The sequence below is a fragment of the Myodes glareolus genome, chromosome 3, assembly GCF_982192425.1.
Source record: "Myodes glareolus chromosome 3, mMyoGla1.1, whole genome shotgun sequence".
In the NCBI taxonomy this organism is placed as follows: Eukaryota; Metazoa; Chordata; class Mammalia; order Rodentia; family Cricetidae; genus Myodes; species Myodes glareolus.
Genome location: NC_142028.1, coordinates 85,416,639 through 85,433,560, shown reverse-complemented (window position 1 = coordinate 85,433,560; position 16,922 = coordinate 85,416,639). Strand labels below are relative to the sequence as shown.

General features: G+C 39.4%; 1 protein-coding gene across 3 annotated transcripts in view; it reads left to right on the top strand.

Moving 5' to 3' along the window:
* Positions 1-16,922, top strand: part of Usp24 (ubiquitin specific peptidase 24) — a 138,713-nt gene that overhangs the window by 83,971 nt on the left and 37,820 nt on the right. For all 3 annotated transcript variants that reach the window (XM_085686349.2, XM_085686351.2, XM_085686348.2), the window contains exons 33-41: positions 2,062-2,157; positions 2,266-2,494; positions 3,114-3,273; positions 4,805-4,960; positions 7,434-7,504; positions 8,314-8,474; positions 13,660-13,721; positions 15,664-15,855; positions 16,803-16,920. In XM_085686349.2, coding sequence (XP_085542475.1) covers positions 2,062-2,157; positions 2,266-2,494; positions 3,114-3,273; positions 4,805-4,960; positions 7,434-7,504; positions 8,314-8,474; positions 13,660-13,721; positions 15,664-15,855; positions 16,803-16,920 — 1,245 coding nt within the window. The remainder of the gene's footprint in view (positions 1-2,061; positions 2,158-2,265; positions 2,495-3,113; positions 3,274-4,804; positions 4,961-7,433; positions 7,505-8,313; positions 8,475-13,659; positions 13,722-15,663; positions 15,856-16,802; positions 16,921-16,922) is intronic.

Here is a 16,922-nt window from a genome sequence, read left to right as displayed (position 1 = left end):
AGAAGTGGCATATTGCCAGCGCCGAGGGGAGGAAAAAAGCTGGGGTAATAAAGCTAGGAAATGCTTCACAAAAAAAGGGATCTTTGAGCTGGGAATTGAGAATGAGTAGAATTTTCCCTAGATCCATAAGCAGAGAAAGAGTTCTAAACCAAGCTGAGGACAGGATGAGTGAAAAGCATAAAAGTGTATTGCTTGTCTCTTGTATTACAGTCAGACCTGAGTAGAAGGTAAAAGTGACAAAAGGTCCTCAAGCAGGAGGGAGTGAAGACCAACCTGAAGTTTATGCAAAGAATGGTTAATATAAGTCCTGTGTGGAAGAATAGCATAGAAGAGAAGCCGGGCAGGGACCTTGAAGATAAAAAGGGGAAAATGGGGGTTAAAAGAATTCCCAAGCAGCAGCTTAATAGCTAACTCAATGGTTAAGAGTGCTTACTGCTCTTACAAAGGACCTGGACTTGGTGCCCAGTACCCATGTGGCAGCTCACAACCATCTATCTGTAACTCTAGTTCCAGTTCCAGGATATCCGGGACTCTCTTCTGACCTCTGCAGGATATTGCGAGTATACACATGCACATAAAATTAATAGTGAAATGAATGTGGAAGGTCTGGAACACACAAGAAATTTTTTATTGTTTTTATTTCCCCCACTTTATCCCTTGACTCCTTATCTTCACCCCCCCCCCCAACCCCTTTCCTTGAGACAGGGTCTTTCTCTGTAGCCCAGATTAGCCTAGAATTAACTTTCTAACACAGGCCTGCCTTGGTTACATCAATTCTCCCGCCATGTCACAGTCACCATATCCAGTTTCAATCTGCATTTTAAAAGTAGTCTTCTTTAAAAACTTGTTTCAAAAGCCAGGCATAGTGGCACATGCTTCTAATCCCAGCACTCAGGGAGGCAGAGGCAGGTGGATCTCTGTGAGTTCAAGGCCAGCGTGGTCTACAGAGTGAGTTCCAGGACAGCTAGGACTGTTACACAGAGAAACCCTGTCTCGAAAAAAGAAAAAAAAGAAACAAGACAAAAGCTCATTTACCCGAGAGTTTTCATGTCTGTGATGGTCAGGCATTATGCTTGGACTTTCTTGTGTGTGTTTGTTAGTTCGTGTCTCCCACATTGTTTTAAGCAGTGGGGACAGGGCAGTGAGTAAAGTAGACAAAACCCGTGTCCCTATAAAGCTTGCAGCCTCCCAGAGAGGGCCAACAGTAGGCCAGAGAGCAGAGGTTTATGTTAGATGGTGATAAGAGCTAAAGAGAGAGTTAAAATGGGAAAATATCCACTTGATTAAGTGACATTTTACAAAAACTTGAGAAATATGGAGGCTCAAGGCTTGAAGATAGCTGGAAACTAGTCTCCAGAAGAATAGCTAGTGTCTACTCTTATATGGTAACCTATATAGGACACCAGAGGCCAGAGTGGTTGAGGCCAAATGAGTGAGGAAGAGAAGTAGGGTTTGGCATTCTGGGGACACTTGAGAACAGGATATGGAGCCCCTTACACTCTGATGTGCACACTCTGTCTTTTCCTTCCATGTGGGAAGCCGTTGAACAGCTTTGTGCAAGCAGGTACCATGATTTGGTCTCTATGTTAAATGAATCACTCTGGTTGACGTTCTAAGAATAGATTTGGAGGGTAGAGAGGTAAGAATAGAAGCAGGAAAAATTAGGAAGCTTTTGTATAATGAAGTGTCTAGTGGAAATGGGAAACAAGCTTGACTGAATATAATAATTCTTGATATATTTTTGAATTGCTAGTTCCACTAATACCAAGATGTGAATTATTCAGTGATGGCAAACCAATTTGTGAGAAAGGCTGCTGCCTGAACACACTACCTTGGTTGTCTAATAGGCTAAACTGCAAGTCCAATTCTTACAGAAGTCCTTGTGGAAAAAATATGGAAGTCCCTATTTTTATCAAAAGAATACTAATGTAGATAGTTTATTTATATGTAGAAGCTTGGTTACTAAGAACATTTATGGGTTATTGCATTAGTTACAGAAAGTTTTCTATTTTAAAAAAAATCGATGTCTTTAATATGTTTCCTTTGTTCTTTCTTTTGAAGTTTGGTTGTAAATGTCATGCAGAGAGATTCCATCCCATCAGAAGTAGACTATGAGACAAGGCAGGGTGTTTATTCTATCTGTCTACAACTTGCAAGGTATGAAAATGTATACATTATTCTCACAAAGCAATATTTTACTTTTTACAAATTTTACCATTTTAAAATAGTATGAAATAACTTTGAGTGTTACTTTTTATTTTTAAGGTTTTTACTTGTTGGACAGACAATGCCAACATCATTAGATGAAGACCTCACCAAAGATGGCATAGAAGCACTTTCTTCTCGTCCTTTTCGAAATGTCAGCCGGCAGACAAGCAGACAGATGTCCCTATGTGGGACCCCAGAAAAGTCATCCTACAGACAGTTGTCAGTATCTGACAGGTCTTCCATTAGGGTTGAGGAAATCATCCCTGCTGCTCGAGTTGCAATACAAGTAAGTGGCTGCTAATTATAGAAGTATAAGTACCTCCTACTCGGGAGAGGGAACTGTGGGTATGGAATAGCTCCTGTGTGAACACTGTTTTCAAGCAGTTTAGCATGAGTGGGAAAGACAGTGACTGCAAGTACAAAAGTAGCTTAATCAAGGTGAAACTACAGAAGCAAAGCATTCTGGGAACCTCAGCAGTAAGGGGTCTTTCACCAATGCTGTCATGTGTTCTTTAATTTGAAAGTGGTGCCTGAGCTAGGTCTTAAGGACCAAATAGGGAACAGAATGAGGGAGTTGGAGAGGAGGCTTATTCAATTAAAAAGAATAAAACCAGAGCTCACATGGTAAGTCACAAGGACATTCATGGAAGCTGAAGTGTACTGTGCACACTTTAGGAGAGGAAATGACAAAAAAACCAAATTGAGGAATGATTGGGTAAAACCAAAACATGGAGCTTAGAGACTCCAGTTAACAGGTCTTAAAACTGAACAGTGTGGTAGTGTGAGAGGGCAATCCTGGGTGACGTGGGAGGGAAGAGCTATAACCTGCGGCCACGGGTCAGAGAAGTCAGTGGACGTCTTCAGGAGCACTGCCTTCCCACACCACCCTTTCCATCCCTCCTCAGACTATGGAAGCAAGTGACTTCACTGCCACCGTTGCTTGTTTCATGAGACTCTCATGGGCTGCAGCTGCAGGACGGCTCGACCTTGTCGGAAGTAGCCAGCCAATTAAAGAAAGTAATTCTCTGTTTCCTGCTGGAATTAGAAACAGACTCAGCAGTTCAGGTACTGTTTTAAAATGGGACAGTGCTTTTAAGTAAACACAGAACAATATGTTTCCCTATGGCTTTTCAGTCCTCGGTGAGTGAGTGAGCATGTGTGTGTGTCACATCTATATACGTATGTGTATATGTACTTATAACAATAATAATTAAAGAGTAAGAGTCCATAAATTTGGGAGGGAGTTAGGGGTATTGGATGGCAGATGGAAATGATGTGTAGAAAAATCTAAAAAAGAGAGAGAGACAATAATAAAACACTAGGCAAGAAGTAGCTGTAAGAATAATTCATGTGCAGGATTATCAGATTATAAAAAGAAGTTTTTTCTCTTTTGAACATGAGTAAAAATTCAGTCTTGACACCTTATTTAAGAAAAAGGGCATTTATTTTAATGCAGAGAATAAGTAGAGATGTCAAGTTAAACCATCTTTAGTTTTGCTGAGCATGAAAGTGGCTGAAACATGAGTTCTTCAGAAGTCTAACGTAGTAAACAGTTCCTTTCTTGGTTTGGCACGGCTCCATGCCCACCCATGTCTGTGTGTGTGTGTGTGTGTGTGTGTGTGTGTGTGTGTGTGTGTGTGTGTGTGTGAGAGAGAGAAAGAGAGAGAGAGAGAGAGAGAGAGAAACACACAGAGAGAGAAACAGCGAGAGAGTGGAAACTCATACATAATGTGTATGTGAACTAGGAATTAACCTAAGACTATTGTTCTTCAGGAATTTCTCTTTCTTTTTGTTCTGGGGTGAGGGGACTGTTTGGAGGCAGGGTATCTCATTGGCATAAGTCATCCAGTTTGCTGGGCTATCTCAGCAAGCCCTAAGAATGTGCCTGTCTCCACCTCCCCAGCACAAGTGTGTGCCGCCATGCCCAACTTTACATGAATTATGCATATTGAGTTCAAGTTCTCATAATAAACATTTTACCGACTGAGTTATGCTTCTAGGCACTGTCAAATTATTTTCTATTTAGGCTTTTTTATGTAGTTTTATTTCTTAACTTTGCTTTTCCTGCTCTATATGTTTATAAATACATCAATAGTAAAAGGTTTTTCTAGTTTGGTTTTTTGTTGCTTATTTGTTTGTTTTTTGTGATAGGGTCTCATTGTAAACCTTGGCTGGCTAGGTATGCTATTTAGAGTAGGATGATTCAAACTCATGGAGATCTGTCTACCTCTACTTCTTCATTACTGGCATTGAAGGTCTGTGTAACGACACCCAGGTTAATAATAAAAGTCTTTTTTTAATTATGACATATAATATGCAGAAATGTTAGGTGAATAATATTTTTATATTCATGTAGTCCATCAAGATTATCTTACAAGATACAAGACATTCTCCCATCTAAAAGTAGTTTTGTCTGTGAAAATGTTTTGAATTCCTGCAAATGTGTTTAAGGACCAAGCAGTTAACATGTATCGAACATGGAGATTACATTTCTTTTCCCTAGCAACGCTTTCTTGCAGTATTTACTGTGCACAGAGACTCTGAGTCTTACTGCATGATCCTAGGAGCCATACAAACTTGTGTTTTCTACTTTCAGGAAGCAATTGCAGCTCTGGCAGTGAAGGAGAGCCAGCAGCTCTGCATGCTGGAATCTGTGTCCGGCAGCAATCTGTGTCCACCAAAGACGCCCTAATTGCTGGAGAGGCTTTGTCTCTTCTTGTTACGTGCCTGCAGCTTCGGAGTCAGCAACTGGGTAAGGGGGTGGCTTATTAGTAATTCATTTCTTAGAGCGAAAAGCTAGATTTGTTAGGAATTGACATTGCTTTATAAAAAGCTTCTTTTAGTGAGAGAAGGGGTGGAGAGAATAAGGATGTAGCACAGCTGAAAACGGTGCTAGAGTGGTGTATTCTACAGGAATAGTTGAGTGTTTTATGAGCCTTTTGTGTACATGCATACATACATGCATTTGTGTCAACACACAAAACTCTACATCAGTTTTTATAGGACCCTATGTCTGCCCTGTGGGAAATAATTATAGCTGAGGAATTGAAGCCCCCAGGCTACTAGTTTATAATAAATTAGATGTTCCTGGTGATGACTCCATCATTAAAATTTATGAAACCTAGGCCTAGCTCCATAATCTTTCTGACTTTAAGTGGGTGGTGATGCTGGGCCTTAATCCTATGGTATCTCTGCTCTGTCCTCTCTCTTTTTTTGCGGGGGGGGGGGGGTAATTCCATCCAGTTTCATAGCCTTAACTCCGCATAGACACTAATATCCAACACATTAGTTTCAATCTGGGGCTTGGACCACTCTTCTCGTAGCTCTACTTGATATCTCACACCTAACCTGTCCAGAATGAACTTTGATCTTGTCCAAATCTCTCAAAAATTCTCCCAAATTATGGGCAGTTCCAGCCTCTGCATACTCTGGCTAAGAACCTTGGAATAACTATTACATTTTATTGTATCTGTATCTATTCTGGGAGCGAAACCTCCTTCAGATTGTATTTGTAACCCTGTTGTGGTTAGTACTTTCAAACTGCTGTCATCTCTTTTTTTTTTTTAATATTTATTTATTTATTATGTATACAATATTCTGTCTGTGTGTCTGCTTGCAGGCCAGAAGAGGGCATCAGATCTCATTTCAGATGGTTGTGAGCCACCATGTGGTTGCTGGGAATTGAACTCAGGACCTTTGGAAGAGCAGGAAATGCTCTTAACTGCTGAGCCATCTCTCCAGCCCCCCTGCTGTCATCTCTTAATCAGACTGTACCAATGTTGACCTAATTTATCTCCCTACTTCTGCCCTTGCAGTTTATTCTTCATACATAACCAGAGAGGTCCATTTAATGTATTGGTCAGATTATACCATTCCTTCTTCAGAACTTTCTAGCTTCTCCGTTCATCTACAGTAATAACCAAGTTTTTTACTAAACCTCCAAAACCCACTCAATCCACTATACCAGTGATTCTGTTTTCCCCGTCTTCTACTTTGTCTCTGACTCACAGACAACTGTGCTATTTTCTCAGCTCACAAGCTATCTTCCTGCTATAGGCCTTTCTACTGACTGTTCCCCCTTTCTCTTAATGTTCTTTCTTCATCTACAAGCCTTTGCATACATCATACTCTAGTTAGACATTCCCTGACCATCTTTCCAAAGAGTTAAAGCCTTCCCTGTGCCCTCACACAACCCAAGCCCCTCAACTTATTCTTTCAACATCATTTCTTTTTATAGCCTTCAATATAATACACTTATTTATCATGGTATTGCCACCATCCCCTTTCTGCCAACTATGTTGTGAGCTCTACTAAGCCAGAGACGTGTTCATTTTTTTTCCCTGCTGAATTGCTGAATCTCCAGCATCCAAACTCTCAGGAAATACTCAGAATGCTCTCAGGAAATACTCAGAAACAATGTATTAGTAGTTCAGTTTCAGTTGTGTACTAATTGTCTAGTCTTAGCTGTAATTATTTCAGACCACCAGAGATACAAAATTAATGGTCATGGTGTATTTTTAATAGTTTATTTTTATTTCATGTATAATAGTGTTTTACCTACATGTATGTCTAGTTTCAGACAGTTGTGAGCTGCCATGTGGGTGCTGGGGATTGAACCTAGGTCCTCTGGAAGAGCAGCCAGTGCTCTTGACCACTGAGCCACCTCTTCAATCCCAATGGTGTATTTTTTTTTAACATTCAAACTAATTGTATAATTAATTAAAGTAATATCTGCAGAGATTTTCTCTGAGAACAAATGCATTTGAAGAGTTTTATATGAGAAGCATAAATCATTGTGAAATAGCTTTTCAAACCTGTACCATATTTTTTAAAAATATTTTTTCTGGAATTGTTTGATTTGGAGATTTTTCAAGTTGAAAAAAACACAGCTTCTCTACGTTTTTATCACGTTTTCTTTTATCATGTATAGACTTAGTTTAGGTTATATTTTTTATTATTAGCACTGGTAATTTATGAGGATGAGACTTCCTTATTCTGTAACTGGTACATACGAGGTAGTGGTGCTAAGATATGCGATGCTACACATTCAGTTCCCTGGGATTTCTGGACAGACATGGGAGGATATTGTAGATGATCCTAGGGTTTGACTCTGGGAAAGGAGAAAAATTTCTGCTTAAGTTTGAGTTTAGGAAATTACTCAGAAATACCAACATTTTGTAGGTATACCACCTAATTAATTCTTTCTCCTCCCTCCTTCTCCTTAGCATCTTTCTATAACTTGCCATGTGTTGCTGATTTTATCATTGACATTTTGCTTGGATCACCAAGTGCTGAGGTAAGAATTTCTGTTCCTTAGAAAGCCTTTTGCTGGTATTGTTACGGGCTGTCATAAATGCCACCACTCTGAAGGAAAAGTGACCATTTGGACTACTGCCTGCCTTCTGCCTCTTCCTCCACAGTCCAATAGAACTTTCAGCACTGGTGGTGGAACTAACTGAGGTTTGATTTTGTTGTTGTCGTTGTTGTTGATAATGACCAAAGAGCAGCCTCTGGTGTTGATCATCTGTGACCTACAAGGGCAGCTGGAATTAAGCTTTAACATGTTGGTCAGAGTCTGGAGAGATCACCTTCAAACCATGAACTTTGTTTTTATGTTTTTTTTTCCCTTTCATATGTGACCATGAACATGAACTTTTTAAATATTTGAAAATGGCATTTTCTAACTTTTATTTTCATTGAGTTAAAGACCTGTTGACTCAAAGTAATGATTAGTTTCCAAACCAGTGTTTCTCCCCCCCCCCCCCCCACACCTGGTTTTTCAGGACAGGGTTTTTCTGTGTAGCCCTGGCTGTCCTGAAGCTATCTCTGTAGACCAGGCTGGCCTTGAACTCACTGAGATCCATCTAACTCTGCCTCCCAAATGCTGGGATTAAAGGTGTGTGCCACCACCACCTGGCAACACATTTATTTTTAATTAATCCATTTACTCAGCAAAGTCTTTAGCATTCAAACTTAGAGTGGTTACACCTTTCTAACATCTCTCAGTCACTCGAATGAGTAAATGGTGTGGATTTCCAGAGTGTCTCTTTTTAAGTGGTCTGGAATGTTGATGACATCTGTCCCTGACCACTGATCACATTTCAGATCCGCCGGGTTGCCTGCGATCAGCTGTACACACTCAGTCAGACAGATACATCAGCCCATCCAGAAGTACAGAAGCCAAATCAGTTCCTCTTAGGAGTCATTCTCACAGCTCAGCTGCCTCTCTGGTCCCCAACCAGTATCATGAGAGGAGTCAACCAGAGGTATGTAATACAAAGAGAATCTGGAAAGGTGATTGTTTATACAACTCCTGTGAAGTTCATATGGTTCTTGAGACAGAGGGTTTCTTTCCTCATCTAGCTCCAGGCTCTGCATATTTTCTCCCATACAGGACAAGAGAGCTAAGTACCACCAGGCTTCCTTATCCATCATCCTTATTCCCTCCTTACTCTCCATAATTGGTGCAGTCCTGAGGTTATTTGAGCCAGTTTCTTGGATTGAGGTCACACTTCTGTCCTCTTGCATGTTGCTTCCTCAGCTCAGATATCTTATGGAGTCTGTAGATGATTCTGGGTAGTTTGGGCATCTTAAGAAGACTTTGTTTTCTAATCTATAAACACGAGATGTCTCAGTACGTCATGTTTAATTTCTCCAGCAGTGTTTATCAATTTACTGTATAAGACTTCTCTCCTTGATTAAGTTGAACCTCAGGTAGTTTATTATTCTTGGTACCATTGTAAAATTGTCTTCTTAATTTACTTCTCAGATTTTGCACTTTATAAAAAATTTTTATTTAAAAGATTTTTTTTTTTGTTTTCATTTTACATACCAACCACAGTTTCCCTTCCCTCCCCTCCTCTCACTTCCCCTCCCCTTACCCCATTCCACTCAACAGAAAGGGTAAGGCCTCCCATGGGGAGTCAACAAAGTCTGACATATTAAGTTGTTCAGTACCAAGCCTCTACTACCTGTATCAAGGTTGAACAAGATATCCCACCATAGAGAATGGGCTCCAAAAAGCTAGTTCAAGCACTAGGGACAAATCTTGGTCCCACTGCCAGTGAGCTCACAGACAACCCAAGCCATAGAACTGTCACCCACAATCAGAGGGCCTAGTTTGTTCCTATGCAGGTTCCCTCGCTATCAGTCCAGGTCAGTGAGCTCCCACTAGCTTGCATCAGCTCTCTCTCTCTCTCTCTGTGTTTCCCCAACATGATCTTGACCCCTTCACTTTTATAATCTCTCTTCCCTCTCTTCCATTGAACTCCAGGAGCTCAGCCCAGTGCTTAGCGGTGAATCTTTTCATCTTCCTTCAGTTACTGGATAAAGGTTCTGTGCTGACAGTTAGGGTAGTCACTAGTCTTACTTCAGAAGAAGGCCAGTTCAGGCCCCCTCTCCACTATTGCTAGGAGTCTTAGCTGGGGTCTTCCTTGTGGATTCTTGGGAGTTTCCCTCACGCCAGATTTCTCCCTAATCCCATAATGGCTTCCTCTATCAAGATATCTCTTTCCAGGATATTTTCCTCCCTCTCTGTCCCTCCCTCAACTCAGCCATCCCATTCCCTCATGTTTTCCTTCTCCCTTCCCTTCGCTTTACCCCCTTCCCTACCTCCCCTCCCATTTTGCTCAGGAGATCTTATTTATTTCCCCTTCCCAGGAGCATCTATGTCAGATTTTACACTGTTTGTGGGAGAATCACAACTTACTTTTGTTTGTTGACTTTTATACCATGTAACTTTGATAAATTGACAGGGTTCAGGTCAACTCTTTAGGGTTGATCATATATTAATATAAGTTTTTCAGATTAGTGGACAGATAAGTCCATTTCTACTTCTCCAATTTGGATTTTTTTTTTTTTTTTTTTGCGTACTTGCTCTGACTAGAACCTTTAGTGTCCTATTGAACAGAGAAGATGAAAGTGGCCTTCGTGCTCTTAGGAAAAAGCTCCCAGTCTTAGACTGTTAAATGGGAGGTCCCTTGGAGTTTACATAAGTGGCCTTTACTATGTCGAGGTAGAGCCTTTGGTTTCCACAGAGCAATTGTACAGTTGGTCAGGCCCTTTTTTGTTAGACTTATTATTTTTATTTAATGTATATGGATGTGTCTGTGTACCTTTTGTGTTCCTGGTGCCTGTAGAGACTGGAAGAGGTGGGATCATCTGGCACTGAAATGTTGGGAACCAAACTCATGTCCTCTGCAAGAGCAGCAAGTGCTCTTCACCTCAGCCATGTCTCCAGCCTCCATGGTGAATGCTTTTGTCTGTATCTCCAGAGCCGATTTGTGTGGGCTTCTTCACTCCCTTTCTGTTAATGTGGTGGTTCAGTGATTTTTTTTCCATGTTTGACTGTCACTACATTCCAGGAAATCAGTCCTTGTTCATGTTACATGATCCTTTAAGTGTATTGACGGGATTTTTGCTTTAGCAATTATGAGAGATGTTATATTCTAGTTTTCTTGTGGGATCTTTGTCTGGCTTTGGTATTAGGATAGTACTGTCCTTATAAGAGTTAGAAATGTTGCCTTCTCTCTTGAGGCTCATAAAAGAGTTTGAGAAGGACCACTGTTGTGTTTTGTTTGGTAAAATTTGCCAGTAAAGCTTCCTGGCATAGTACTTTTCTTAGCTGGGAGCTGTTTTAGTTCTATTTTCTTAATGGTTGAGTCCTGAAATTTTTATTTCATCTTGAATATTTTTCTGTACAATTGCTTATGGTACTCTCATAACCTTTTTCAGTGGCAACATTCTCACTTTGATTTCCAAGATTTATACTTGAGTTTTTTGAGGATTTTGTTGTTGTTGTTGTTGTTGTTGTTGTTTTGTCAATCTAACTAAAGATATCAAAGTATTTCTTAATTTTGTAATTTTTTGATCCATTCTGAACTTTTTCAAATGCGTACATGTTCTGGACGAGCATGTCCTTGAGTTGTGTTAGATTCTCACCTGTTTGTGGTTCTTCACTACAGGATTAGCTGTGTATGTCAACATTTGTTATGCTTACACACTTTCTAATGCAACCATAAATTATTTATTTTTATTTTATGTGCATTGGTGATTTGCCATGGGTGTCAGGTCCCCTGGAACTGGAATTAGAGACAATTGTGAGCTGCCATGTAGGTGCTGGGAATTGAACTCAGAACCTCTGGAAGAACAGTCAATGCTCTTAACCCTGAACCATCTCTCCAGCCCCATAGTTGTGTATTTTTAGTAATGAAAAATAATTGTTTAGTAATTTAAAACTCATTTTTAGGAAATAGTTTACCTAGTAGGCATCTGAACTAAAAGTAGATATCTTCTTTTCCCCTTGACTACTTCTGACTTTGGAATTGGAAATTTTTCTAGGTGAAGTTTTCATAAACATAAATGTATTTATTTGAAGGATGGTGGTTTTCAAGTGGAAGTTTTCAGTTATTTAAGAAGTTGACGCTGTTGGGCTTGTCCTCACTGTGAGAGTTACTTAATTCCTCTACACTTGAGGAAAAAAAGCAAAATGGAGAGTACTCCAGAGATGACTTGGTGGTTAAGAGCACTTGTTGCACTTGAAGAGAACCTGGGTTCATTTCCCAGCACTCACATGGTAACATCTATAACCCCAGTTCCATGGAGTCCAGTGCTCTCTTCTGGCTTCTGTGGGTACCAGAACCACCCACAAGTACATGCCTTGTGATGCACATGCCTACATGCAGATAAAACATTCACAAGTAAAATAAAATGAATAAATATTTTCTAAAAAAAGGACAAACCATGAGATGAGATGGTTTAATAAAAGAACCTTTTGACAGTCTGTTGACTTGTGAAGTGGCTTTAAATGTCGTATACAATTGAATAGTTATACTTTTCATGAATTTGATATTTGTATCTCATAACATTTTAAAAAATCTTAATTTGGTATATGATTAGCAATTACCAAATCTTACTGTGTCACTAGTTTCCAAGGTTTTTGTGTGTCTGTTTATTTTTAACCCTCAAAAGACCTGAGTTTGGACATTTTATTATTTGTATTTTTAAAAATCTTGGTTCATTATACCTGCTTGAGCCATTTATATCTATTTGAATATACTGGCATTTTATGATAAGACTATAATAAACATTTAAAAATTAGAAGACTTGGGGGCTGGAGAGATGGCTCAGAGGTTAAGAGCACTGCCTGTTCTTCCAAAGGTCTGGAGTTCAATTCCCAGCAACCACATAGTGGCTCACAACCATCTGTAATGGGGTCTGGTGCCCTCTTCTGGCCTTCAGGCATACACGCAGAAAGAGTATTGTATGCATGATAAATAAATAAATAAATAAATATTTTTAAAAAATTAGAAGACTGATAGAAAGGAGGTGTCCATGGACACTAACTATAAGTAGTACAGCCAAGATTGAAACCAATCTGATTCTACTGTCTGTGCTCCTGTCCACTATAATACAGTCTCATTCCAGAGCCTGTGGTCTCATCTACTGTAATACAGTCTGGTTCTAGAGCCTGTGCTCCTGTCCACTGTAATACAGTCTGGTTCTAGGTCCTGTGCTCCTGTCTAGTTTAATACAGTTTGGTTTTAGAGCCTGTGTTGTCCACTCTAATACAATTTGGTTCTAGGGCCTGTGCCCCTATCTACTTTAATACAGTCTGGTTCTAGAGCCTGTGCTCCTGTCTACTTTGATACAAATCTGATTCTAGAACCTGTGCTTCCATCCATTCTAATAAAATCTGGTTCTAGAGCCTGTATTCCTATCCACTGTAATACAGTCTGGTTCTAGAACCTGTGCTCCTATCCACTTTGATACAGTCTTGTTCTAGAACCTGTGCTCCTATCCACTTTGATACAGTTTTATTCTAGAACCCGTGCTCCTATCCACTTTGATACAGTTTGGTTCTAGAACCTGTGCTTCTGTCCACTTTAATACAGTCTGGTTTTAGAACCTGTGCTCCTGTCTACTCTAATACATTTTGGTTCTAGAAACTGTGCTCCTATCCACTGTTAATACAGTCTGATTCTAGAACTTGTGTTCCCACCCACTATGATAGAGTTGTAGAAATACCCTGTAATCTACATAATTTCTGTTTATCCTTTTACTCTGTTTTATTCTTCTTCTTCATTCTTGTTTGATATTTAATTGTTATCAGTCTTTCTTGTTCATTTATTCAGTGTTTCTTAAGATAGCTCCATGTGGTTAATTGGTATGTAATAGTTCATATTTGAATGAACAAATGCAATCAGTGCTTATGTTATTCTACAAAACATGATACATTGAGTGACTTTCCTTCTCTTTACACAGTTATTCCTAGACTACAATTTGACAAAAGTATTAATTTGTTTCATGCTAAAATAGATATTTAATGTAAGTAATTATATGGTTGGGAAAATTATCTTGTTCAACTGCTTTGTGACCTTATTTTTAAAAGGAAAATGCGATATTTTTTAAAATCAGCCTCTTTTTAGTAACTGGAATCTATCTGATTTATAGACTGCTGTCTCAGTGTATGGAGTATTTTGATTTGCGGTGCCAGTTATTAGATGATCTGACAAGTAAGTAAACATCTCACTGGGACTGGGGTGAGGTTAGACCATATGTGACCTGCCTGTGACAAAGCAGGAAGACAGTCATTTTGTTGTTGTTTTGTTTTGTTTTGTTCCATATTTTTTTCTAGACAAGGTTTCTCTGTGAAATAGCCCTGCCTGTCCTGAAACTCATTTAGTAGATCAGGCTGGCCTCGAACTCACAGAGATCCACCTACCTCTGCCTCCCGAGTGCTGGGATTTTAAAGGTGTGCACCACCACTGCCCAGCTAACATTTTTAATGTTGTATTTTGTTTTCTTGGAAATAGCATGTAAATCCATATGCCATTGATGTCTACTTCTCTTCCATACCCAACCAGTGTATAGAGAAAACTGGTTAACTCTACAGTCTACCAGTCTCATTTGTAGTTGAACTAAGAGAGAATTAACATGAGGGGTCTTTCTTTCTAGTGTAATTTATTTTGTCACATTTTATTTTTTAAGGTTTATTTTTATTTTTGTGTACATGTTTGCATGTGTGTGAATGTATACATGGGTGCCTGTAGAGGCCAGAAAGGGAGTATCAGATCCCCTAAAACTGGAGTTAACTGGCTGTCGTAAGCTACCTGACATGAACACTGGAAGCTGAACATAGGTCCTCTGTGAGAGAAGTCAGTGCCTTTGACCAATGAGCACCTATCCAGTCCCTGTTCTGTCAGTCAGGCCGATTATTTAAGAGCTAATGGAATCGGGCGAAGCATGTTGATAGTGACAGAGGTCAGTCAGTGTCTAAAGTAGCAATGTTAGAACTTGCATTTTAGGATGTGGAGATTTTACCCATCTGTACTTTAAAATAATGTAAATATATTATAAAGAATGCAAATGTTCTTTGTAAATTTTAGCTCTTCAGACCAAGTGTTTAATATATTCCCTACTGTTTACCCCCAAATTCACTTCAGATTAGAAGAAATAAAATTCAGGATCCACAAAAATATTAATTGGAGTAGAACATCAAAGCGAGATGAAATAAACACTTGTTATTAATAACAAGGTATGACAAGTTGTACAGCCCACCCAGAATTTGGTGATGAGGTTCCCAGAGGACTAAAGGGACAGCACATGGTTCTCTGTGCCCTAGAAAAAGAAAGAGAATGGTTCCTCAAAAGAAAGAAATCATTCCAGAACTTCGTTCTAAGAGAAATTTCATGTAAAAAGACTCTCTTCCTGCAAATGGTCACAAAGCTCTAGTATCTGGTGACTGATACACTCAGCAACAGCTCTGCAAGCAGGTGCTTTCTTGACCTTCAGATCAGAACTCAGTCTCTAAGCAATGTGATGAAATTGGTTTGTTGGAGACTGGGGAAACATAGTTGGACTGTGTGCCTTGACTCAAGTATAGGGTGTTTATATGTAGAGATTGGTACCATGTCCAAGTAACTACCTAACCTAATAGATACTTTTCAGCCATGCTTCCAGTGCAGAATTTGGTTGTCAGTCCTTGTTTGGCAGGGTAAGGGAGAGATTTGCTACAAAAAAAAAAAAAAAAAAATTCTCTGGAGTTTGATTCATTGTTTAGAGATGTAAGATTATAATGCTTGACCTTTCTCTTGAGTAGATCTTCCTCTTTGGTTTAGGAAGCTCAGTGAAGAGCCTTAGTTCTCATTACTGGCTATTCCTCCCTTTTCTTGGGAGGTCTTGTTTCCTGAACCAGGTGCAATGATTGTCTCCATTGTCTCATACTTAATGTGTAACTTAGTAGCCCACACAGCAGGTGCAGTCGAGTGTTTAGTTTATGCAGGACATAGCCTTGATAGTATCTGCACCAGAAGGTTATTAATAACAAGGTTTGTGAGTTCTGTAAAGTTAAAGATTAGGACTTGACTCTGCTTCTTATTCAAGACTTTGATTCCATGAATAAAAAAATTTTCTTTGTAATAGATATCTACCTCCTCACTTTTCCCCTCTTCTCAGCCTCAGAAATGGAACAGTTACGAATCAGCCCAGCTATCATGCTTGAAGATGAGATTACATGGCTGGATAACTTTGAACCTAATCGAACAGCAGAATGTGAGACCAGTGAAGCAGACAATATCTTATTGGCAGGACATTTGCGGCTCATTAAGACCCTGCTTTCACTCTGTGGGGCAGAAAAGGAAATGCTTGGTAATTATTGCTTCTTTTTATTGTGTGGAAGAGTGTACCTTACTTCTCAGTTATTGCTAGTGTTGTGTGTAATTGGGACAATATGTTAATTGCTAAATGTTTCATGAAAAATTGACCTTTTAGGAGTAGGGAATTGTCTGCAATTTTAGTGACTAGCAGACCATAGGGTGTTTTTACCTGTGTCATTAAATCACGTAGAGAATTTTTCATTGTTCAAAATAGTCATATCATATAACTTTTAATATCAAGTAAAAGTTTTAATTCAGACTAGGTTTATCTCTTTTGCTATTACATAGTTAAAACATATCTTCATCTTATAAGGATGATTCTTATCTGAGGAGGTAGTTACCAGTCATTACCTCCTCAATGTTGGAGAAAATGTTAAGATTTCCCCTGAAGTACTGTTATAATTTGAAAATATATATCCAGATGCTATAAATTATATTCAGAAAGCAAACTGGAATATAACCACAGTTAACGCCCTAACTTGACTCTGTAGAATCTTCCTGGATATTGAGGATACATAAAAAGAGTGATCTTAACCAGAAAGGAGGAGTATCATTTTGCCTAAGGGAGATAGGATTAAAAGTTTCATTAGCCCTGTGTGGAGGACTCCTGTTGTCCAGAGTAAGCCTTACTCACTCAGACCATCCTACTTGTGGTGTTCTCGGCACTTGTGTTTCTGGGGTGAGAGCTTGACTCCTTTCACCGGCATAGACTCCTAAAAGAAGGCACACCACCTGACTGCTTTTGACTTTGTTCCTGGTCCCACTGCTGCATAGATCTGTGTCACACAGTAAGCTCTCAACAAGTTAGCTTTAACTTGAGCCAGATGCATTACTGTTGGGTGGCCTCGGGTGCCCGTGCTGCTCTGATAAGAAAATGCAGTAGGATTTTTTAATTAAAATCTGTGTTCATCTTCAATGTGGTATTATGCTCTATTCCAGGTTCATCACTCATTAAACCATTGTTAGATGACTTCCTTTTCCGAGCTTCTAGAATTATTTTAAATAGTCATTCTCCAGCCGGCACTGCCGCCATCAGTCAACAGGACTTTCATCCAAAGT